Consider the following 26,406-nt stretch of genomic DNA (forward strand, 5'->3'; position numbering starts at 1 on the left):
GTCTGCTGATGTCTGGTAGACCTCGGGGCCTTCGCCGTTCCTGGGTGGTTAATTGGTCAGACTCGGCCGGTCTAATAGAATGCACATTAGCAACGGTGGCACGCAAGTACTGCCAAAGCTGTCACCTGGAGATTGATACTGTTAAGCCCAGGCATGCCAGGCAAAATCAATATGGTGTCATCTTTATGTAACGTGTCGGTGATGGATGACTCAAAAGGATACCAATTACAGCAGCAGGATGATGGATACTCAACAACAGAGGATTAATTGGAATTAAGGGAGGAACACAATCCTAATATTTAATGAAGTATGGCGGTTATAATGATGATGAGGATGATGAAGCAGACTACAAAAGAGAGGCAGGCCGGGCGTCATCCATAAGAATCTAGAAAAAGGAACGGGGAATTGGTTCCAGAAAGCAGTTCTTTGGCAGTCTCATGTTTACCGACACTATACATTATAAACCAGCAAAGACTGAATTGAGAAATTTTAAGTAGCTCTACCCACATGTCTAGTTCTTCTAGACATTTCTAGATATACAGTACAAAAGGTGTACCCACAATTCTAGGTATCGGTATACTAGATATTCCCACATTTCAAGATAAACTGACTACTAGATAGGCCTGTCCCAACATCAACACTGCAAATCATTTGGTACTGAGCAATAAACCTGCTGACTTGCAACTTTATACAATGTCAAATTATTGAGATAACAGAGCCACAGTAACACTAACATTTCAGAATGAGAATCAAGTTTATTGACACATACGTTTTCACATACAAGGTGATGTTGGTGCAGCCAATAAACATAGTAGTACAATATATAAAGAAAGATAAACACAAGTACTGTGGTAAGGCTATATATCAAATATAGGACACACAGAGAACACAGACACACAGACAGTGGTACTTGCCTTTATAGTTAGATTGTCCAGCTTGCTAAATGACCTAAATTAACTACTGTAGTTAGCAGCTACCTTTTGTGTAGTAAATCAATAAACCATGTGGACATCGGTAGCATGTATTTTTTGGACTGTTATAACAATAATAAACAATTGAAATGGCTTTCAAAACAAGGGCAATCAAAATAATATATAGTCTATTGCTAGATTAGATCCGTCCGGCTTCTAGTTATTACTCCAGCACAAACTGGGAAAAATTAACATTATTAATATCCTAACTGCGTTTTTAAGTCAGAGGAGGGGGCAGAGTTTGTTGTCCTTAGGTCATGAAAATTAGTAAATCGAGTAATTTAGGAACAGTCTAACAGTCTCGTCAAATGCAAATAACCACAACACTTAACTGTAATGCACTGGCAATTTCAAAATTGTATTCTTTTTTTAATTCAAAACAACCTGCCCAGTGATTGAACAGTTGTAGAACAGTTGCAGAACAGTTGAAGAACAGTAAACCATACAACACCCAGTAGCGGAGCCAGAGGGGTGTTCGGGATGGCACTGGACACCCCTGACATATGATTGGCCACCCCGGGTGCCATCCCAAAATGTAATTGACATCTCATTTGACCTCATTAGAGAGAGGCATTTATTTTGCTGCTCTGCGGTGCATTATTCAAATCAAAGAGAGACGTTTGTCGCCAGATACAGAAGAAAAAGAAGAACAGCCAGCAGAATAGAGAATTTATTTCCACAGCTCCACAAGCTCTTTTCGCGATTGACAAAGAAATAATATTTGAAGAAAGTTTTAAGGTTTGCATTGGGTTTAGGTTTCCAGAATTTTTTTTACGAATGTTGATTAGCCTAGCTGTGTAAGTTAATATTAGAACTTCGACTCCAATAACAGACAAACTGAGACAGTAGGCTACCGTAATTTTTGGAAAATAAGGAGCAACTTGTACTCCAATTTTACAGTTTTCTTGTGCTTGTGCTGCTTACTTTTCGAAGCAGTTTATAATCCAGTTTTACAACAAAAAAGTTGCTTTGTCTCAAGATCTCGACAGACCGTGCAGCTAATTTAATGCTCAACACTTGAACGGGGGCTTATTACTTGAAAGAGGAATTATTTAGGCTACCGTGTCGTCTCAGTTATACTATCAGGGCTTGGAAATACAGTGACTTGCTAAAGTAGGCGAATGGTTAGTAGACCCAGTGAAATGTTATAGGCTAGCTAGCTCTAGCAAAATAACGCTAGCATCGCTTACAACATTACTAATTCAACTTTGGTAGTGTAACCAAGCTCTTTGTAAGTTCGTTTTAGATCTAATTGTATATGATCTTGCGGTAATCTGCGTTTTTACTCAAGTTTGCTGCCTTAATAAATACAGTTTTATGTCTTTACCCGCTATTTTACGCCTGAAATGGGCGCAATCCTGTTAGTAAATGAGGCCCACAGTGTGCTAGATATCCCTGCATGTGGCCTCAAGTCTGTGAAGGGGAGTGATGAAAAGGGCACATGCAAGGAAACATATGTTAAGAATGAAACGTACCCCTTGAGAAGCTCCACAGAAGTTAAAGGGCTGCAGTCCCCTGAACACCCACCCACCCACACACACACACATACAAGACTACCAGCTGTCAATCAAAACAATCAGATCCTGTGTCTATTACTATTCAGGCCTATGGCACATTTCCTGCTCCTGGGAATCTACAACAGAGGGACCCTTGAGCTGGGAGTCTCCTGTACCCGAGCCCAGAGCTGACTAAGACATGTCACAATCACTCCTGTTTGACAAAGATACTGAAAACCTTATAAATTGTAAATGTTTTACTGCCAGAGTAAGAAAACCTTGACAGGCCCTATTTTGACATCCTTTTCAGTTTGTAGAACTTCTCATTAGCTATCTGACTTGGAGGAACTTAGGAGCCCGGGGCCCGGAACACATTCAATTATAATGTTCATTTAATACTGCATCTATCATTGCGTGGGAGTGTGTGCAAACTCCCAGTTAAAATCTGTATTTTCATTGTATTGACTATCTGGTATCTGGAATCCTCAAGTGCTTGCTAATGACGTCACCTATGTAATGTCTATATGAGACACACTGTAAATGAGCAAGTGTCTGTGACTTAAACCTCCTCGTAATCCATGATCTCACACACAAACACATACCAACACACAGGTCAAGTAGGGGTGAACCCCTCGTTTCCGAGAAAAACTACCAATGGTAACTTTACTGCTTATGATGTCACTGTTACCCATAGGGCAGTGGAAAGTATTAGCAATCACATGTTCTAAATCAAAGGCAATTCAAATCACACTGGGAACTCTTCCTAATCTAAAGATACAGCACTTTGCTCAGGCAACAGTGCTTCAGACACTGTTTTGTTGGCCAATGATGTTGTAATCTGAAACAAATTAAGCAAAGGGCCAAACTGGAACTCTCTCAAATCCTCTTTCCTGCTCTACAGTGTTTTACTGGAGAGGAGATTCATCTCTCTTCCTCTCTGTGCCCCCTGGACTTTCTATCCATCTCTAAAGCAAGTATGTTGCTATGCCTACCATACTCTATGAGAACAAGCTTTTGTGTGTGAGTGTGTGTGTGTCTGTCTGCAGGATGGTGAAAGATGGAAGAAAATCCTTTTTGCTCCTTCAGCAAGCCAATCAGCAACACCAACTCCCAAATGGATATTCAATCCTGTGTACTCAGCTCAGTGGATCTATGTTGTGATACTGCATGCATGTACTATATATGTGTAGCGGGGTCTCATCGTGTTAAAATAGAAATACTTAATTTATCATAAAGTTTGGGGCACCACCCTAATATTGGTTTAGGACATTAGGGAATCCTATATTTAACATGTAATAATTAGTCTCATCTTTAGGAATGAATTCGTTCTAAGTGTAAAGCCAATCGTAACATCAGTGAACACGCACATCAAAATATCTTTACAATGAATTTATTCAAGTAAGGTAAACAGATCTTATGAACAACTTAGATTATGAGTTTGATATGAGTTATTGGTTTCAATGAACAGAATGAAATGGTCTAACTTAAAGAAAGACAGAAATGGTAAGTCAATGATTGCATCCTTACAAATCATAAACAGAGCTCACGCCAATGCCAAGTCGAGGAGGAAAGAGCGTTAGCCATAGTTACGTTGGATCATGGGTTGATCAATGAGGTTGAGGGCGATTTGCGCCAAAGGTCCATTTGAAGAATCGGAAGTGAAAGCGCGGCTGCGCTGCCGGGTCATGTGGCTGAGTCTGCGGGACCGTCAAGTCGCAATGATAAGTTTTTGGTTCTTCTGTTGAAACGTCCAGATAGTGTCACAATCACTATAAAGTTGAATCTCAGGAGAAGCTTGGGGACGTCCTTTGGAACGCCAATCCCGATGGCGTTCATGCCATGGTTGGTTTCGCTGGAGTCCGAGATTGATGATCATCTCAGATATTTATACAGTTCAGAGTTCAAGGGAGGACTTGTCTGGGGTTAGACGATGATTGGGGGAAGCTGGGTTGTCAACTCCCCCCTCCTTCCTTCACACCTACGAAAGGTGTGATCTGGTCTCTGGCTGGTTCAAAAGATCATTCAAATATTCTGGACATCTTAGTACAGTTAGAAAATATAGTTGAATAATTGTTTTATTATGAGAGCTTTGTGTAGATACCAAGAATGACATGGTTATCTTTCAGAAAGAAGGAGTAGTTACCAGAATCAAGATTTCAGTGAACACAACATTAAAACAAAGTAACAAACATGACACAAATATCCCTCTCATAATTCTCCACCTTGTACTCTTGTGGTAAAGGGGAAGTCTGAAGAACTTTCCTCAAAAGTTCTGATTAAGGTATGTTCTTTGTTCAACTGCCGCCAAAACAGATAGCGAATGGTTGCTGGAGACGTGTTGTCTCAAGGAGGCCCTTTGAAACTTGCAAACTAGCAGGAGGGCTGAGATTGGGGAGGTCCCCCCCCCCCAATTCTATGGTTCCTTTGCATCGGCGTTTGGTGGATAATCAGCATACTGAGGGTGTCACAAGGGCTGATTAGGTTTGTCTGATGTGATTGAATCACTCTTCGGGTGTGGCAAGATGTTGGCTATATGTGGTCTTGCTGACCTCACTACATATGCATACATTAATACACTGCTGAAAAGCTGTGACCCTCGTTAGCCAACAGGCTTTTCCTCAGTCTTGCATTTGACAGCCCAAAAGGACATCGAGCTTAGTTGAATAAGGCTGGAAACAAAACAAATACACAGATAAAGGACACAGTCTAGAGAGGCAATACTGTACTATAGCTTTTAATTTTATGAGACAGAATTCATCTGCACCCACCAAACTGTGGCTGGTGCATCTGTGAAACGCTTGGCTAGCCCTGTATCTAGGTTAAGGCCGGGGGAGTGCATGTGCGATAATTTAGAGGGAGGGTCTCACTAATACAAAGCTTTGAGGTTTTGCCCATTTATTCAAATGCTTCCATTTTCACATGAATTGGCCCACAGCCAAAGTCTTGTACATCTATATTCATTGCAAACCTCATAGTGGAACTAATGAGTGACTTGGGAACTTCAAACAATCAACCCTATTATTCTTTTAACGTAATAAACGAGTGCATAAAAACACCACCTTTAAATTAATGGTACCTGTCTGCTAACGCTTCCTGCTTCTCTCCATATTTCTGGCTTCACTCCTCTGCTTCGCAGGTCTGGAGGGAAATAAAGTAATTAAGAAAATTCCTCAACCCTTTTTACTGTGTTCCACCCTTTATATTGTCTCTACACAGGCAAATGTATTCTTTCTTTTGTTGGAACTAATTGTGTTAGCCCCTGATGTTCCTAGCCCTGAGTCTAGCTCTGACCTTTTAATGTGTTCCTCCTGAAAATGTCAACTGTGAACTCACTGGGGATGCTGAACCTGAGAGGAGGCAGAGGAGTGAGGGGTTAAGGCTTGAGGGAGAGGCGGGTTGGTCTCGACACGTACAACACAAATACTTGAGGGTCTAAAGAGAAATGACTCAGTAACAAAGAGAAGAAACAGCACTTGTGTCTTTTATCGGATCCCCTCTGTCTCCAGACGCCGTGTCTCTGACAGTATGATTGATTTTCAGATGAGATACTACAAGCTCATCAATCAGCCCGGCCCCATTAAACAGGGGAGGGTGCCAGTCTTCCTTACTTTCTCCCCCTCCCTTCCTCTTTCCCTCCCTCCCTCTCCTCATCTCCCTCCCTCTATCTAGGCCGCCACTTAATTTACCTAATGCGTTCAGGAAGTAGGACGTTATTGTCCTTCCGTAAGCAATTGTTTGTAAACATTGAGTTGTATATCACAGGCTGCAGATGGGACTGGCAGCTGATGCGCATCCATTCTGCATCATCAAAAAGCCAATCACTGAAGGGGAAAAGGTGAGTTTGGTCAACTTGCAGTCATTTACTAGCCTGACGTTGTCATACTCATAATTCTAGTCAGAATGTGAGTCTGAAAACTCTCCGTTGGGCTGTGAGTATGGGGTGTGTTTCAACTGAACTTGTAAAACAAATGCCTCTCCCAATTGGATAGACCTAGAACCAATCAGAACAACGTAATATGTTGTTTGTTGAAAACAAATTCAATCCAAGCGCTCTTTGGTGACGTGGTTGACTTGAGCTAGTTATGTCAAGTAAATATTTTCCTTTTTGGGGGGTCATGGGATGTGACATGTTAAAGACAATTCTCAATGTTCGCTTCTCACATGAGTCTAGTTTTCTTTCTCAAGCCAGAGTGAGTTAGTAGCTTGGCAGTGACCCCTGCTCAGGGAGTTTCCGGTGACTGGGAGGGGTTCACTTGCGTTCCAGCCCCACACCTCTGGGTTCCCTGCACACTGCAACATTTCACAGCCTCTCCCACCAAGCCCTGGCAGATCTCACTGTTGTTCCTGCTCCTGTGACACCTACCTCTGACGACTCCTGATACTTGACTTCTGTCCACAGGCAGTTGATCCTGTAGCGAGGTCAACAGACCACACAAAGCCAACATCATGTCACACCTGTAAAGTCTGATCCGACCACATCAGTCGAACCTAATCAGCCTCTGCTGATTACCCACCAAACGCTGATGCAAAGGAACCATAGCGTTGGGGGGGGGGGGCCTTCCCCCTCTGCATGTGATGCCCTCCATATTCAACCCTACAATGAGTGACCACAACAGATTGTCTCTCCCCAGTGCTTCTCTGGGATTTCTGATACACTGGTAAACTGGAACAGACCCTGTTTTTCAGTTTAGTTCCAGACATCATTAAGATGTTGCAAGTCCATTGCCCTTCAGGCTTTGCAGGACCTTCTCTGACACTCGAAACAATCCTAGTGACCAGCTGGACAGACAGGCTTTCTTCTCTCTCCAGCTCCTAGACGCTGTGTTCTGGCCTGTCTAATACATGTCACTTCCTGGTTCAGTCAGTGACCCAGTGTGGGGGAGGCTTGGTCATACTGTGGTCAGTGGACAGTGACATGAAGATGGAGATCAAGTGGAGCGGATATTACCCCCTGGCTCAAGGCTGCATTAATTCTCGATCTCTGTCTCCTCCTTTGTCTCTGTCTCACTCTCTTACTCTGTCTTTTTTAGCCACAGCATGTGTCTGTGTGTCAGTCTGACTGTCTATCTGTCCTCTTGCCTGCCTGCTTGTTAGTCTGACTGTCAGTTTGAGTGAACAATGACCTCGATATGTGTCTTGGGGTAGCAGTCCTTGGGTTCCAGTTTGGGTGCACTCAGATCATGTGCCTTCATTTCCCTATCCATTCTGGCTGGCCATGCTCTATAGAAAAACTGATCTGACTTTGATATTCAGTATTTAGTAGGGGTGGAATGTATTGACGTATTGAACCTAAAAGGTACTGGCGTCACGGTTCGGTGCATGAATTTACACAGAGAATATACGGTATAAAAATTGTAAAAACTTGCGTGCAAATGAATTAATGTAATGTGGAACTACTGTTAGATACTTGTGTTCTTTAGGGACACCTTATCTGTAGTCCCGCCTTACCTCTGATTGGCGCCGCCGCCTGTGTAGCCGAGCTAGCTAGCAGCACTAACGGTGCGTTCACACTGCAGCGGACCGGGCGGCGCAGGGCGTCAGCTTCCAATTAATTTTCAATGAAACCAGGCGTTGACGCTCGCGTAGGGCATTGTGGGAAGGCTAGCGGAGCAGAGCATTGCAAATTGGATTTTCTCAACTTTGTGTAAATGAGGAGCGTGAAAACGCTAGCGTTGGCCAATCAGATTGGTTTTCTTGTTTCTTGTAAAGTAGCAACCATTGGTCATGGTTAACATTTTCGAGGTTTCAAGATGGAGGAGAAACTGGTGTGTTAAATTCAGTTGTTGTCACATTAGTTAGCTACGTAGTGATGAAGAAAATTACGTCACCCTGCTGAAAATGATGGAGATGGGTTACATTTATGGAACTATCCGATTGAAAAGTGAATGTCTCAGTTATTCCTTATATTATACTCTAAGTTGTATTATGGGAAATTTGATGCTAAGCTGTGACTGAGTAAAACCAAATAGAAGTGTGAAACGTTGGTTTTAGCAAAGGAGGGTAGGGAAGTACCACTCCATGGAATGCAGAGGCCTAGCCGTAAATTAGAACGTACACATATGGCCAAGCTGCAGGAAAACTACCAACCAAGTCTGAAGCTGTCACCCAGGTCAGGCCTAGGTCTGTGTCTAGGGGTTTCCTATGTTTATAAAGCACGAGCATCCCATACCAACTAGAAAACAGCCTAAGATGTGTGTGCACCCAACACGAGCCTGGACATGGTCAGATTTATGTAAGGACAGAGATGCCAACGTGACCCAGCTTCTGTAATCAGAAACCCTAGTATAGGGGCCAATTGGGTGACAAAGCGTAGAAATGGTCATCAACAGAAAGGTACCAATAATGTGAGGATGCATAATGTATCTGTGACCAACAGTATTGTACCAATAGCAAAAAATGACACAAATAATAGGCAGAAAATACAGTATATAAGAGGATGTTTGGAGAGAACTTGCCAGTCTGCACTTGGGAGCTTACTCACTAGGATACCTTTTTTACCCTGTGTTGGAATAAACTTTTGCATCAATACTCTGAGTTTCAGTGCATCTGTTTGGACTTAGCCCTGATTTTTGACCGGTTTGGACTTAGAATAATTTTCAACGTTGGGACTTAGCCTGATTTTTGACGGGTCAACACTTAGAATAATTTTCATCGTTTGGACTTAGTTTATTTTCCACTTGTCAACACTTAGAATCATTTTCAACCTTTGGACTTAGTTTATTTTTGACTTGTACGGACTTAGGATTTTCTTCACTTCGACACTATGATTTATTTTCACTATACACGGGAACTTGCAAAAATCATTTACGACAGTAGCTCTAACTTTCTTCTGTGCTAGCTGCATACTACAGTAGGCCTAGTCTAGCTAGTCTAGTTCACCTGGCACATGATTGACATTCAACGTTGAAATGCTGATTGGCAGTCACTCGCTAGCCATACAGTAAATGTGTAGTGGCCATAATCCAGCAAGATCATGCAACATCTAGTTAGCGTACCTGATTCCTTGCATCATGCCGTGTAAAAGCTGTATTTTGATAGAGACAGGAGCACCTACATTTATATCAATAATTATATTGTAAGTACACAAAGCCAAGTCTGCACACTTGTATGACACCGTTTTACATAAACTACAACAGTGACCTTAGAGAACTACAACTCTGTATTAACTTTTCTAACACGCCTCAGAGCGTGGTGCACTGTGGGAAGGCAAGTGGTGCACAGCGTTAAAAAACGCTGCAGTGTGAACGCACCGTAAGTACAAGTATGGCGAGTGGTGGCAACCAACAAGAGATAGAGGACCCGCTGGCCTCTTTAAGATCGCAAGTTTGTGAAAACTTCGGTTTCCCATTCAGTTACAGTAGTACAGGCAAGAGAATGGTGGATAAGACAAGGACTGTGTGTCGGCGTTGCTCAGCAGTTGTGGGGTATGTGAGTGGAAATACAGCTAACATGCTAATGCATATCCGACGCCATCACCCAGGTGCGCCCAGGGCCGCCCATTAGGAGGAAAAGCTTTCTGGGGCCCAGCGGTGGTGGGCCCAGCCGCAATGCCAGCAATAATCATGTTCGTCCTAAATATTTTAAGAAATTATAACCAATTTAATTTTGAACTGAAATACCCACCATTACTTAAAAACAGCTAACATAAACATTGTATTGTTGCTTTAGTAAAATGTAGCCTGTTTCATAACAAACCCCCCCCCCACCCCCCCCTCCAGTCTCTCAGCTATGTCATTTATTGATCTAAGGTTAAGCTAATAATGTCAGAGTAGGCTACATTTCGTTGATATGCCAGGACCTGTTCAGAAATCGGGATATCAGAAAACAAAAAAGGAGAGCTAGCAAGGGCATTACCCCCAAATAAAAGTAATAAAAAAAAAATGTCAGTCAACTTCGAAAGATGCTCCCAGCCAGGCTGCAGAGACGAGCAGCAGTAGCCACGATGCTAGTCAAGAAGAAGCTAGTTTGAGCAAAGCTGACACTGAGAAAGCACATGTTCTGCATTGCTCGTATTGCTCTGAGGATATTATGCACTTTACCTGTAACTGTGGCAGGAGGAAAAAAGGTCCTTCAGTAAACTCAAAATCCTAAAAATGACTTGCGCTCCACAATGAGCCAGGAGAGGCTCAATCACAATACTCCAACCAAATCACTGAAGCAATCGGAATTGACATGTCATCTTCAATGCGCCCATATTCACTCATAGAGGAACCTGGTTTCTTATTGTTTACTATTTACATCTTACTACTTTAGACACTTCAGGCTGTTGCAGCTAGCTTAGGGGAGAGATTGTATTACACTAGGTGGTACAGCCTGAGACATGCGCAATAAAAACAATTGCCTTCTGCATTTTTGTTTTGCTTTTCCCTCCATTGTACTGAACAGTGATGTCTGAACCGAGGTATGAAACGAACTGTGATTTCTGTGTACCATTCCACCCATAGTATTTAGGACGTTATTGTGATGAGAGGGGGGCAAAGTGGGTTGTGTCCTGGGGTTAAGAGCGGTGGGAGGGAAAAGTAATCAGGCCAGCAAAGGCCTGGCAGCACACACAAACCACTCCAAACACAAGAACTCCAGCCCAGGGCCAATCATACAAGAGAAACTTGACCACTCTCCTTCCTTAATGAGAACCTAATATAAGCAAAGCAGAGTTCAAAGAGGTTTTCCATCTTTGTGGAATATATCTGTATATCTGGTGTGAGGTTCTGAATCTGAATCACTGAGCGCAACTAGCTACACTGGCTAGTAATCATTGGCTGGTCTCAGATGTTGACGGTATGGTAACCTTGATAAAAAATACTATGGTTTCACGGCTCAAAAATATTTTTGTTGAACACAATATCTTTTATTTTTAAGCAACATATAAAATGTTGAACAGCAAAACATGTCAAGTTGAATAGTTCTCTTAGTTGTTTTTTTTACTAAAAAGAACAATACATAATTATTGTTTTAATGAATGTATACACACAGACAGTGAAAGACTTAAATAAAAGTATGTGAAACCAACTAAATGTGGGCCCTAATTTTTGTGCAAAAAGTGATGTGCTTTTCCATTTGAATTGCAGATTGCATTTGCCACTTTGCACACTGAATTTCCATTTGAATAAAGAGTCTAAAAACCATCAATATGAAATGCAATAAACGTTCATCATTCTTTTTTTCTCGAAATAATACAAACTGAATTGCAGATTGCATTGTCATTTGCACATTGAATTGTCATTTGAAAACTGCTTTTCCATTTGAATTGCGGATTGCATTGCCACTTTGCAAATTGAATTGCCATATCGCGGAAGTAAAAGCAACGCATTTGAAAACGAGATGCACATTTTGACAGCATTTATGTCTATGTAATGCAAAAACTGGTTGGTTTAGGGTGTCTATAATAAGAAATAAATAAAATGTGAGAAAACAATAGGGTGCTTTCCTGAGAGCGAGCACACCCAATTGAGCTAATAAGCAGCATAAGTGCTTGTAAACAACAACAGAAAAAAGACAAACAGACACAAACTGCTGTCCTTGAGTATTTTTCACATTCTTGAGACAACTAACTAGTCATGCGACAGACAGACATTAACTTCTAAATTTCAAGACAGCCACGGACACATGTTGCCCCACTCCACAGCCCCTCAAGCTCCCCTCCAGCAACCCCACCCTTACAACGTTGTCTTTCTACAAGTTTACCATACAACCTGGCAACATTAGCATCTCATTGTTTAAATTGAGAGTCTATTTCTGCTTTTCTTAGGGTCTCAGCGACATTTATTTTCTTGCTGTTCACTTCCTCATCCAAAAACCAACCATGTCTGGCAAATGCGCACCTCATTCCTCATATCACTAAAAAGTACAATTGAGAGATTCAACGAGGGGAGAGAAAACAAGTATGTTTCCAAATAACTTTAGAGAGACGGGTGAGACAAACCACATTAGTCACGTCCCACATCGCCATCCATCCCTCTCTGACTGTGTAAGTCTAGTCCACTTGGGAGGCAGGACCCAACCCAACGTCTCAAAACTCCCATACGCTCATCAAATCTGGGGGAAAGATTCCTTCTCTGCAGGACCTTCTCTGAATTTGTGGCTGGAGGGTACAGGCCCAGGACTGCGGGGCCTGCAGCCCTCAGGAACAGCCGCAGCCTGGGAGACTGTGGAGCCCCTGCCTGCACCTTCAATTGGCCGTGGGGCTGGTCTGAGATGGAGGAAAGGAGTGGGGAAATGGCTCTAACAGCTGAAAGTCTGAAGTCTTCAGCAGCCCATCTGGAAAATACCTCAGAGAAAATAAACTCCTCTCACGTGGGGGGCCTGCAGCCCTAGACCGGGGGGATGGGGAGGGAGGAGAGGGGGGTGGTGTGAGTGTGTGGCAAGAGGGGGTACGGCACAGAGAAGACAAGCCGGTGTAACCTGAGGGCCAGGAGAGCGTGGTAGTGTGAAGTAGAGCAAAGGAAAAAGAAGGGAGGATTGATGCAGTGTATCTGTCATGGGCTGTGTTTATCTCTAGTTCACATGGTAATCTGTGTCTATGCCAGTGTGCTGTTTGGGAGTTTGAGATGAGCAAGACCGGGATGAAAGCCATCGGGCCTAGAGTACACTCTCTCTCCTCCCGGACGACACTGTGGATGAGCTTGCTCTGTTCTTCCATCCTGGAGGTGGTGTCGGACTCTTTCCAAGGGCTTTACAGTGTTACTGGTTCCTCATAATTAATTAGGAAGGCCGAGGCTGTGAGGTTGCCTTATTAATTACTGCTCTAAGCTGGGAAATAATTGGAACATCTGAGAAGGTGATTCAAAAGAGAAGAGGTCCTTCCAAAATGCTCAGTCAGAGGGAGGCTGTTAAAAGGCTTGAGTCTGGACAGAGATGAGTTCCACTTTCCAGGCCACCCTTTTGTAGCTAATGAATTACAGCAAACTGTGGCAGGGCCTTGTTGGCATGGCCATGTCGGCAGGCAACATGGGAGAACAGAAGGACGAAAGACCCAACTCAGGCACTTGTCCAAGTAACAAGGCTTCAAGTTATTTGGATTGTTTGTATGTGTGTGCTTGTATGTGTGCATTTGTGCATGTCTGTGTGTACTGGCACTGTGTACTGTGAGTTACAGTATATTTAATTCAGTATTTTTATGGATGGTGTTACCTTTGCTGCTGTCACAGTGACTTGTCCCTGTTCTGATAAAAACTCAGTGATTTCTTTGACCAGGCAGCCACTTTCAGAGGTCAAGTTATTTCAACAGCTCTGCTCTTTACATTTGTGTGAACTGCAATCCTGTCTTGCTACCTGGCAGCCTTTGTATCTGGTCTCTCTCTTCTCTATTTACAGGCCTTTCTCTGTCTCAGTGGCCCTGGTTAACAGGTCACTGGCCAAACTGATAACATGCAGCAGGGCCAGGGGAAAATGCCTGGCTCCTCTCCTTTGTTGACAGACAAGATGCTAACCCTGTATCTGTGTCTGCCGGTGGCGGTAATGAGGCGTCATCGTTCCTTTGATTGCAGTGACACTGCAGAAGAAACATATCACACACGGATCAATATGTTTTGATAATGAACAGCCTTGCCCTCCACACACGCATGCGCGCGCACGCACATGCACACACACACAAACAGATCCTCATCTGTTTGTATCCTTTAAGACTTCAGTTGGGTTTGTTACCATGAGACTTTAATAAAGATATTTTAATCTAGGTGGTTCTTTTATTTATATTGCATTAATCTGCACTTTTTTACCAAGGCACAGTTGGAAGAGAAATATGGTAACTCGGGGTCCATCCTCCCCATGGTACATTGTGTCAGGGGGTAAAAAGGACAAACAATAGAACTAGAATAGAGATGCTTATACACCGGAGCAAGCCTTCTTGTTTTACTCCCGTTAATGACTAGGAGGGGGGATTTGATACACTTTAGTGTCTCTGGGTCTGACTTCCTATTAAACAGTCTGTGTGTGGTTCTGCTGCAGAATAATAATAACTCCAATAAGAGGTCTTGAAGACTGCGGTTTCGAGTTTCCTCCAGACAGAGTTGGCTATTTGTTCTGTTGTCTGACCTGTGAGAGGGCTCTTCCTGTCTCTGTCCTGCTCCTCTTGAAGACATCAGGATGTTTTCATGACAGAACAATTACACAACACAACCCTTTCTGCTCTGACCGGCTACAGCTGTCTGATACCTACAATCTGTCACTGTCTGGAATCTCTCCAGGACAGATAGTGTTATTGTTCTAGAGCCCAGAGGTTAAACACCTCCAGGCCAGACCAGGCCAGGCCAGGCCAGTCAGAAAGACGACCGCCTCTACAGGAAGCACATCTACATCCAGGGAAGAAAACTGAGCTCTGAGTCTCTCTTCCTTCATTCATGCTCCACATGATAAGATAGCCCCACACGCCAAACCAAAGCTCTGTGCTCAAGACCAAAGCCCCTGATGTGTAGTCTGGGACCCCCAGTGCAAGCATCCAAGACCAACCTCCGCCCCCTGACGAGGCCCCAGCCTCCTCCTGATGATCCTCCAGTCCATTAGCAAAGGAAACCAGGGCCATGGGGGGAGATGGGTTGTGGTCGTGCTGCCTGCCCACGTAGCATAGCCGCTCTAGGCTTACTATGGTTCGTTACTCTTCTGGTGCACCTGGAGACCCGAAGACCAGACCCAAAATCCTTTAAACCCAGCGACCACGTCCTCAGAGCACTGGGAGCTACACTAACAGCCTGGCCACAGAGACTGTACCCACAGACTGACAGCAGATTGAAGTAATTTTATTTGACTTGTCTTCTTTTTTTCCTTCAGTATTTGGTCTTCTATGAACAACTGGCTTTCAACAGAACCACAGACCAGCCAGTTACAAGAACCACAGACCTGCCAGGAGCAAGAACCACAGACAGGAACCCCTCACTCCATATCAGCACTAGGGGTCTGGTCACAGTCAAGTACCCCAGTCTCCGGAACAACATTCTCACACACTCAACATGGTCAAACATATTTCATTTGTCTTGTGATGTCCCCAGGTATTCAGAGCGTTTCCAGCCCAAAAGGGATGCCACAAGCTAGGCGACGGCACCAAAATCACTCAATGTTGCGTATTTAGACTTTATCACTAGGTTTAGCAACTTTTCACCTTCTGTAGCAAAAAATATATCATCTGGAGACTTTCTGCTTCTTTGGCTATCTCCGTTTTTGCTAAATAACCTTCACAGATTTGAGAATTACGTCACGTTTGCCTTTCTTAGTGTTCTATCATTCCCTATGAGCCTATAAGATCTGGAATTGTACTTAAGTGTCGTCATAGCCGCTAAATCTACAGATCTAAAAGGTTGACCAAATATATAACCTGATCACGTAATCTAGCGACTTTTAGCAACATTTCAAAGAGCCAATAGCAAAAATAATTATGCCTATGTGCATTTAATTAACAAAAGAAACATTTTACAACAAATAAACTAAAGAATCCTCCAGGAAGCCTTGCTCCACCCAGGTGGGACGCTCACAACCAAACGTGAGGCACCCAAATGTCTAATTACATGATTGGCAGGTGATACTCGAGCCCAACTCACAGCCCAATTGGTACTCCCTCTTAAGCAGGGCCAGATGCAGCCTGCTTTGACTAGGCCTGCACTGAAAATGTTTGGGGGTATCATGATTATGGAGAGGGATCATATTATTTTTGATATGACACAATTGTTGACTGCTTAACGATCCAATACTGCTAAGTAGACTTGTCAACAATCATACACAAATTATGCTTAACAATGAAGGTTTGCTGTAGCTTGTCAAACTTGTCATGTCTCGCCCCGTCCTGGCTGTGATTGGTGGGTTCAGGGTTAAAGAAAAGTTAGGGGTAGTCAACAGGTGTGTTCGACACATACTTAGGCTATATAGGTTTCCGAATAATGCTAAAAGAAGAATGCTAAAAACGTACATGCGTTATTGAGAAGAACGTTCTTGCCAAGCGTTTTGCGAGGACGGGGAACGATTTGAGATGCTTGTGTTCTTGCAATGACTTCAGGGAAATTATATGCGTTCTCACTGACCAAGTCACCAACCAATGAATCCTCGATAATAAGGGCGGATCAAGAACATTTACGGGTACTTTTGGCATTCTTGGTGACTTGTGTTCTCTGAATTGGAACCGTACTTGGGCAATGAAAGATGACATCAAACGAGTTCGCAAGAACAGAGAAAAACGTGGATTGATAAACGGTCATACAGTGGACACAGCGAGCCTACTCTTCAAAGATGTTGTCCCCATTCATTTCTATGGAAAGTGCTCAGTGGCGCAGTAAGGCAAGCGAGAGCGCAAAACGGACTGCACCATCTTTCCAACTCCGTATCGTCCGGTCTTGCGCAGAACAATGGCCCGCCTTGCTCCTCGCTCCAATAGCTCCTAGCTGTACACGTCATACTTTGCAACAACCTGTCACGAGTGTGTGAGTTAGACATTGCAGTAGTCAGAAACTTGCAGAATAAGGTACAAGTCGGATTAAGAATCAGATACATGATGCGAACTCAATCAAAATCAATGCTATCACTGTATAGTATTCCTTTCACTTGTTTTGTAATATAAGCCTATTCTAGATGGAACATACATTCCACATAAGACTCAGACTGACCACATTTACGTTGTTCTTTTTGCTTCGAGTGTGTGCAACCATTTGTAAAACTGGCTACAGCAGGGCAGGCAACTGTAGATTATCAAACTCTTTCTCCTTGTGATCATTCAATTCAGGTAAATCTGCAATCGGCTAATGTTCCATTTTGTGCTCATGCCCTGTTCGTACCCGCGAACACAGTTCCAGGCAACTTTTCTTGACGTAAGCAAATAAATGGGGTGCTAGTTTACCCATTTCGGATTGGTTAAAAAAAGTATTCAATGAAAGAGCTAGTAGTATGAGCCAGGTTCGAGAATAGAACAAAAGTTATTGGGGGAGATAGTTTGGGGTATGTTGACTGGAGTTAATAGAATAAAAACGACCGGACGAGTCGGGTACCTAATCGGAAATGCAATACCACCTACATCCTCCGGGGCCGTTGCCTCAAGCCGAGGGGTTTTGGGAGGTGCCACAAACATAAATACGAAGTATCGTTTTTGTGCGCCTTAAACACAGGCGTGAGAAGCCAACACAAGTAGAACGAGGCCACCCGAAAGATTTCCAATTTTGTAGTTACTTTTGGATAAATGAAATGCATATGAAAGCACCTTCTCTGTCTTAAGTCTCCCTGAATTGTATGAGTCTCAGCCATCTGAATCTCTGTGGATGCCACAGTATACATTGCTATATTACTCTTATTATATTATTATACACAGTAAGCCTTTATATTCTCATGGATCTTACAAATGTATTCACTTCATTGCAAATGTGGCCTCAACAGAACCAGACTTGGCTCTGACAGCTTCTAAGACTGACTGTGTGAGAGTCTACAGCTGAACCCATGTCCTCAATCCTTACACATTACTGCCAGTAATTACCCATTGTTTCCATTCTCATCGCTTCAAGCAAAAGTCTGTCAGATGCAACCCAGGAACACTTGGGGGACTGTCCATCAAAGTCTCCATTCCCATCATGCAACACTCAATTGTCTGTCCCAGTCTGACCCTGTTTTGGGCTTTTGTTCCTTTTGGCAAAGCTTTTCCAGACAGTGTACTTCTGTGATTTAACAGTTAATGGTAACAGACAAGAATGACAGTCATCTTGGATGGTGGAAAGTGGGTGGGATTTTCACTCTTTTCACTGAACTTCTCACACCAGCTGATCACAGGAATAGAGAAAATTACAAACTGTAAACGAGGCCAGCAAAAATGTGGCAACAGGCTTAGTAAGCCACTCTCAGAATGGACACAATCACCAACTGTGCAAAACCTTCCATGTTATGGCACACAGGACATTTGTGTTTCATTCAGATATTTTCCTTGCAGGTAAGCTATGACAACATTGTGTCAAAGTGCTGAGATGACCTAAAATGATTGTACCTAACACAGGAGGTGGAATATGTCAGTAATATAATCTTATGAGGTAGAGAGAAAGATAGACAGTTTTAATGCTAGTTCCAGCAGAGGAGTCCTCCTTTCCTTCATCTCCATCTCTCACTCCTTCCCTCCTTCTCAGTCACCCGGTGACAGCTCTGGTTGTTCCTGGCTGCTCAGAGGTGAAAGCAGGGCTGAATGAAGACCATATTGTTTCATCAATCCCAACAAACACTTCTCACCAACAGAGACCAGTGGCTCTCTAGAAACCAGTCCGCCTACATGGAGACCTTGTGTGATCATTTCACAGCAACAGATACCCATTCATACATTACCAACGGCCTCTCAGAGCTGGAACTGTTCTTCTGTTGACAGCCTCCTCCAGACTGACAGTGTTGATGGTATTCTAATACGCAAAGGCTTGGCATTCGTTATCCCCTAATGCTGCGGAGGCAGATCAAATGGAGGATGCGACTGGGGAGGTGGGACGGTGTCTGTTTCTATCAGCATCTAGCTAATTTATTCTGGGGCTGTTTGTCTTTCAAGTCTTTGTTGGTAGACAAAACACAGAGAGGGTGGAAAACAGGGCAGGATGGGGGGTGAGAGGGAGAGTGAGAGGAAAAGAGAGAGAGCTCAGCCACACACTAGCATTGTCACCAGCATCTCTGCTCTGTGTTACACAGCCTGGGCGCGAACCCGGCTTTAGCCCCAGGCACCACATATGTCACCACTTTGTACTACTCCAGAACTGACCTGTTTCAAAGCCAGCGTTTTGTTGAGCCAAAAGCGATGGAGGGACACTTACTCATTTTTCTGCAGCACCAGGACCAGCTGTTCACCTTCTACTTCTATCACTACCTTCAGAGATGAAAGATGAGCCTGGAAACGGAAGAGAAAGAAGAGAAGAAGGAGAGAAGGGGAGACGGAGAGTGGGTTAGAAGGCAGTTGATACACCATGGTATATACAGTGTTTACTGTTACCCTAAGATTAGATTCACACCGCAAGGTGGGTGAAAATGAATCTCTGATTTGACAGAGCAGGAAATGGAAGCTGTGTAAGGGAATTCAGAGGAACATGTTAAATATATTCAAATTCATCCAGTAATAATCTAAACAATTAGAACAACGCAGGCCCACCGTAGATTGCGCACACTGTTTTCCAATAATGAGAGTTGTTTTAAATCCTTCTGAAACTACAGTTAGAACAAGAGGCTCAGGGTATTAGTTTGATATTTTCTGTCAAATTTCATTTCACATTAATCCTGACAGAAGCCTAGACTCTCTCAGCACTTGCTTGTCAGAACTCTGCAAGAGTCCGTCTGTGTGCTTTACAGTCATGGAAGTTAGCACTAAGTCGTATATCATCTCAGTCTCACAAACATAGATACTGTATATGCTTGCACACAAACACACACACACACACACACACAAAACTAACACACAGTGAAGTTAAGAGTGAGTCAGCAGTCCTGGCCAAGGCCATTACTTCATGGCTTAAGTCATCCACTCTCTCTGGAGGGGACAACGAAACAGGAAATGCATCACTTTAAGTTGCACAAGCAGAGATAAAATGGCCACTCATCTATATCAACCTAATCCTGAAGGACAGGATAGAAGATTTCCTGAAATGCCCAGATTTTCTTGAAAAAGTCATCCCATTGGCGAGAGGAATACAAATATATTTCAGCGTATCAATTTAAACATCATAATCCTGTATATTGTAGAGAATATTAACAGCACATACCTTTTTTGCTTTAAAGGATCTAAGGAAAACTACTTTTTGCCATTATTTCACCTACTTGAATAGACTGAACAATAAAGAGTGGAAACCTAAGTTTTGTTTCAAGTCTGTCTGGCAGCCTTACACTTAAAAAAAAATATATCAATGTCTGGCACTCTTTCCCCACACACAGCCAAGGGATCCCAGGTATCAAACATTTCATTAACATTTTAGCGGTCTGCATCGCGTTTCCCAGTCTCACTCTTTCTCAGATGAAGAACACATGTTGGACTGTTTTCTGTGTTGGAAATAAGCTGTATTGAACACTTAGATAACTCTCCAAACCACAGCTTGGTGGTTGCTACCATGCCAGAAAGTATTTTGGGCATATATTGATGTGACACACATCTTCATAACGTAACATACAGTGACTTCATGAAGTATACTACACCCCTTCACTTTTAGCAAATTGTATTGTTAGTTATTTAAATACAATTACAAATGTCTAATTTACATATAATTAAGTCATAAGACATAAAGGGAGTCTCTGTAGACCTATGTGATAATATTGTGGCAAGGCATAGATCATGGCAAGGGTATGAAACCATTTTTAATGCTTTGAGTGTTCACAGGTGCACAGTAGCCTCAATAGTTGTGAAATGGAAGAAGGTTGGAACCACCAGGACTCTTCCTAGATGTGGCCCTCCGGCCAAACTGAAGATACAGAGGAGTCTTGGTCAGGGAGTTGACCACCCAATGGTCTCTCTAAGAAACCACTCTTGAGTAAAGGCATATGACATCCCACTTGGAGTTTGCCAAACGGCATTTAACCCTTGTGTTATCTTCGGGTCGTTGTGAACTTTTGGGTCATTGACACCCGAAGTCAGCACAAGGGTTAAAGGACTCTGAGAGCAAGAGGAAAATGTTTTTCTGATGTGACAAAACAGAAATGTTACTCAGAGCCAGAACTCCAAGAGTTATGTCTGGAGAACACCAGGCACTGCTCATCACCTGGCTAACATTATCCCTACAGTGAAGCATGGTGAATGCAGCATCATGGGGGTGCTTTTCAGCAGCAGGGACAGGGAGAATGGTCAGGACTGAGGGAAGGAGGAATGGTGATTCACCTTTAAGCATGACAATGACCTGGAGCACGCAGCCAAGACAGCGCTGGAGTGGCTTCGAGACTCGGAAGTCTCTGACTGACCTTGGGTGGCCCAGCCAAAATCCAGACTTAAACCAAGTAGAACACCTGTTGAGAAACCTGCAGACACTTCCCATCCAATCAGATGGAGCCTAAGAGGATCTGGCAGGAAGAATGGAATCAACTGGTTGAGGTGTGTAAAGATTATAAAGATGTACCCAAGAAGGCTCTTGCTGCCAAAGGGGGCTTCTACAAACTACTAATGGAAGGACTTGAGATTAATTCGATTTGTAATAAACTTGCAATATTTTCTAAAAACATGTTTTCACTACACACGATATAGGTAATTGACTTTCATTCATCTTCCGTTTTGTGCTTTATGGAGACATGGCTGAGTGAACTGATCCCAGACTCTGCGTTACAGCTAGCAGGTTTCAAACTGCTGAGAGAGGATTGTGACCCTGTGCTCTCTGGCAAAACAAAAAGTGGTGGTATTTGTTTTTTACATTAATAGTGACTGGTGTGAAAATGTGACAGTGATTCTGCAGCACTGTTCTCCTGATCCAGAATCTTTTTTATTAACTGTAAACCTTTTTGCTCGCCACGTGAGCTGCTTCATTCACACTTGTTGGCGTCTACATGCCCCCTCAGGCTAGCGCCAACGAGGTTCAACGTGTGCTCGCCGGCCAGATATTGTGCGTGGAGCATGAAAATCCGGATTCCTTGGTTATTGTGCTAGGCGACTTTAATAAAGGCAATCTCACTCAAGAACTCCCCAAATACAGACAATTCATCAAATGCCCTACCAGAGAAGGGAACACTTTGGATCACTGCTACTCTTCAATCAGTAAAGCCTACCCTGCGGTTCCTCGAGCAGCACCGGGTCACTCAGACCATGCCATGGTTCACCTGATTCCTGCATACAGGCAGAAGCTTAAGCGCTGCAAACCTGCTGTGAGGACATCGAAACAGTGGACCGGTGAGGCTATGGAGGAACTGCAGGCGTGCTTGGACTGTACTGACTAGGACATGTTCATGACTGCCTCCAATAGTCTGGATGAGCTCACAGAGGCTGTGACATCATACATCAGCTTTTGTGAGGGCTGCTGTATACCAACACGCACCAGGGTGAGCTACAACAACGACAAACCCTGGTTTACAGCTAAACTCAGAAGGCTGAGGTTGGACAAAGAGGAGTGGGGACAAGGACAGATTTAAGGAGTCGAAGAACAGGTTTAGGCGGTGAGAGAGGCTGAAGCGCCAGTTCTATGCTAACGACTCTGCTTCTGTCTGGAGAGGGCTCAGGCAGATCACCAACTACAAGCCCAGAGCCCCCCACTCCACTAATGACTCTTGTCTGGCCAACGACCTGAACGAGTTCTACTGTCATTTTGAAAGACAATTGCACTGCCCTGAACTATCCTTTCCCTCCCCCCGCTCCCCACCAACTCAGTGACGACACTCTCCATTAAGGAGAGTGAAGTTAACAGACTTTTCAAGAGGCAGAACCCACGCAAAGCAGCTGGGCCAGACACTGTCTCCACTGCCACCCTCAAGAACTGTGCTGACCAGCTGTCTCCGGTGTTCATCTACATCTTCAACACCTCCCTGGAGACATGCCATGTGCCAGCCTGTCTCAAGTCCTCCACCATCATCCCTAACCCATAAAGCCCAGGCCAACTGGACATAATGACTACAGACCCGTCGCCCTGACCTCTGTGGTAATGAAGTCTTTTGAGCGCCTGGTGCTGGCACACCTTAAATCCATCACAGACCCTCTATTGAACCCCCTGCAGTTTTCCTACAGAGCCAACAGGTCTGTGGACGACGCAGTTAACATGGCCCTCCACTTCACCCTACAGCGTCTGGACTCCCCAGCATCCTACGCCAGGATCCTGTTTGTGGACTTCAGCTCTGCCTTCAATACCATCATCCCAGCCCTGCTTCAGGACAAGCTCTCCCAGCTGAACGTGCCTGATTCCACCTGCAGGTGGATCACAGACTTTCTGTCTGACAGGAAGCAGTGCGTTAAGCTGGGGAAACACGTCTCTGACTCCTGGTCCATCAGCACCAGAGCTCCTAAGGGCTGCGTGTATTTTCCCCTCTGCTCTTCTCCCTGTACACCAACAGCTGCACCTCCAGTCATCCATCCGTGAAGTTTGCGGACAACACCACCCTCATTGGGCACATCTTTGGTGGGGTTGAATCTGACTATAGGTGGGAAGTGGCCAACCTGATGACCTGGTGCAGCCAGAACAACCTTGAGCTCAATGCTCTTAAGACAGTGGAGATGGTTGTGGACTTCAGGAAGAACACAGCCCCACTCACCCCCATCACTCTGAGTGACTCCCCAGTCAACACTGTGGAGTCCTTCCGCTTCCAGGGCACTATCCTCTCCCAGGACCTCAAGTGGGAACTGAACATCGGCTCCCTCATCGAAAGAGCACAACAGAGGATGTACTTTCTTCGGCCGCTGAAGAAATTCAACCTGCAAAAGACAATGATGGTGCACTTCTACTCAGCCATCATTGAGTCCATCCTCACCTCTTCCATCACCGTCTGGTACGCTGCTGCCACTGCCAAGGACAAGAGTAGGCGTATCATCTGCACTGCTGAGAAGGTAATTGGCTGCAATCTGCCTTCCCTCGAGGACTTGCACACCTCGAGTACCCCGAGGCGAGCGAGGAAGATTGTGGCCGACTCCTCCCACCCTGGACACTCCCTGTTTCAGTCACTCCCCTTCGGCAGAAGGCTGCTGTCCATCAGGACCAATACTTCACGCCACAAAAACAGTTTTTTCCCTCCACTGTTGGCCTCTTCAACAAGGCCAAGGGTCCACACTGAGTCTAATGACTACTTAAAACACATTACATTACACAATTGTATCTTGTACATTTGTATTTTTTATAATATTTGTATTTTTTTGTATTTTTATATTGTGAGTGGTAACTAATTTAATTTTATGACAACTTATATTTTAATTTTATTGTACATTTGATTTAATTCTAATTCCACTTAGTACTGCTAGTTTATGTTAGCCTGACGTTGTCATACTCATACTTCTAGTCAGAATAAGAGTCTGAAAACTCTCCGTTGGGCTTTGAGTACGGAGCGTGTTTGAACCGAACACATAAAACAAATGCCTCTACGCTCAATTGGATAGACCTACAACCAATCAGAGCAACGTATTATGTTGTTTGTTGAAAACAAATTCAACCCAAGGGCTCTTTCGTGACGTTGTTGATTACGTCACTGTTGATCATCTGTCCTTCATCGTATAAAGCCCGCCCTGGCAATTTCATTGGTCCGTCCCGATTCTGGGTTTTCTGTAGGTGTTGTGGGCGGGGAGAAGTTGGGCTGGCAGCCAGGCTACGTTTATGTACCTATGTACCCTTAGTATAGATAGTCCACATATTTACATTTTAGGTTCCTATATGTTTATTGTATGCACTTTCCTGCCAAAGTAAATTCCTTGTCTGTGCAAACTTTCATGGCAAATATATCCCATTCTGATTCTGAATCTGAATCTACAATGCAATAAAATATGCTGAAAGTGGAGGGGACCTGAAACTGTCTAAAGCCACTCTGTGTATCTTTACTACTGAATGATCAGGGGTTTCATACATCGCTGTGACTAATTTACCTGTGATTGGTGCAACCTGATTGGTCTCCAATGTTTTCCGACCAATAGGACAGGTACTGTGGTCCCATAGTGTTTTGGCTTGGTCATAGGCTTCTGTTGCGCAGTTGCTCCCAAATATTCCACTGTAAAAAAGAGAAATGATCTTTTAGAACTCAGAGGACCGTTAAACAAGTCTTCGCATTGAAAAAAAACGTATTTCTTGCACAGATTTAACATAGGCACTTTAAAATAGTCGACCCTTGTTCCCATTGTGCACCTTTGGAGAGTAACAGCAGTGTGCAGGGTCTGGCTGTATTAGGAATGGCAAAAATATAAGCAGTAGCACAGTAATATAACAGAAACATGTAATGACTTATAATAAATTACAGCATTTCCTGGGGAAGAACATGCTAAATAACATATCTCACTAGTTAGACGTCCTCAACTAACAATTACTGGCCGACAAGATACATTTATTTTCCAAACATGATTTGCCCATGGTTCTTTGTCCCCCCAAGGCCACAGGTTGACTGGAGTCTACGCCAGCTGGGAAGAAGCCCTGGATACACCATTAATCTATGCCTTCAAACATCAAGGGATGAGAAGAGAAATGACTGTCTCCGTGGAAACCATAGCCATCCCTTAGACTCAAGCTGGTGGAGCTGATTTGCATATTTCCTCCAGAGAAGACAGTGAAGTGTGAGCTGCTTGTGTAGGGGTGATAACAATAGGGTGTCCAGGGTGGGCCTAGGTGGATTCCACTTCTGCTTGTTGAGCAGTTGTTGTTCTGCCCAGTGCAACTCCAATCATTCCCATGCTATTGTTTGCTGGCTGGACTGTTGAAAGGTATCAAATCGTCCGTAGACCTGAGGAGGTCTAGTTGATTATGAACCCCTGAAATCCAATAATGAATGTTCAAGCCTATAGCCTGATGGTGAAGTGACAGATAGCTGGCTGCTGTCTTGAGTGCTCTGCCACTTAAGGACCATGACAGAACCCTTTATCTAAAAGTCGATCACTGACTCACGCACAGAATTCAAACCCAATTTTGGAGTGGTGAAGGACCATACTGCTACAGAGCAATCAGCAATCAGTACAAGGGGTGTTCAACCTGTAGCAAGAGAGACTTTCAAGATACAATATTGAGAGACTACTGGCACCATTTGTCTCAGTGCAAACATTCCAAATCAAATGTTTGTTTGCTTTTCTCAAAAAATTCCCTCCTACGACCACTTCCAAACAGCTGGGTGGTTTATTTGTCCAATTGATTTGTATGTGAGCTTTAAACAGGTGTGTGTGGGCTTGGAGGAAGCGTGTTATCCTTCTAGCTTGTCCCTGTCACATATTGACCTGTACTGTAATATACTGTTCACATTTCCCCAAAACTAACTCAGCATAAAACTGTGATGGGCTTATCCCTAGCTTCTAGCACCAGGATCCACCTCTATTTCTCTCTGTCCCCCACGACTCATGGGGAAACTGCTGAGTCGGCCTTCCTGACTAAGCCCAGCTCTCC

General features: G+C 43.8%; 1 protein-coding gene across 1 annotated transcript in view; it reads right to left on the bottom strand.

The window, feature by feature from the left end:
* Positions 1–26,406, bottom strand: part of adam12a (ADAM metallopeptidase domain 12a) — an 89,917-nt gene that overhangs the window by 45,893 nt on the left and 17,618 nt on the right. The window contains exons 2-3 of the mRNA XM_084670822.1: positions 24,912–25,033; positions 19,210–19,283 (exon numbers count right to left, since the gene is read on the bottom strand). Coding sequence (XP_084526948.1) covers positions 19,210–19,283; positions 24,912–25,033 — 196 coding nt within the window. The remainder of the gene's footprint in view (positions 1–19,209; positions 19,284–24,911; positions 25,034–26,406) is intronic.

The sequence above is a fragment of the Hypomesus nipponensis genome, chromosome 13, assembly GCF_054491055.1.
Source record: "Hypomesus nipponensis isolate SF chromosome 13, ASM5449105v1, whole genome shotgun sequence".
Lineage (NCBI taxonomy): Eukaryota > Metazoa > Chordata > Actinopteri > Osmeriformes > Osmeridae > Hypomesus > Hypomesus nipponensis.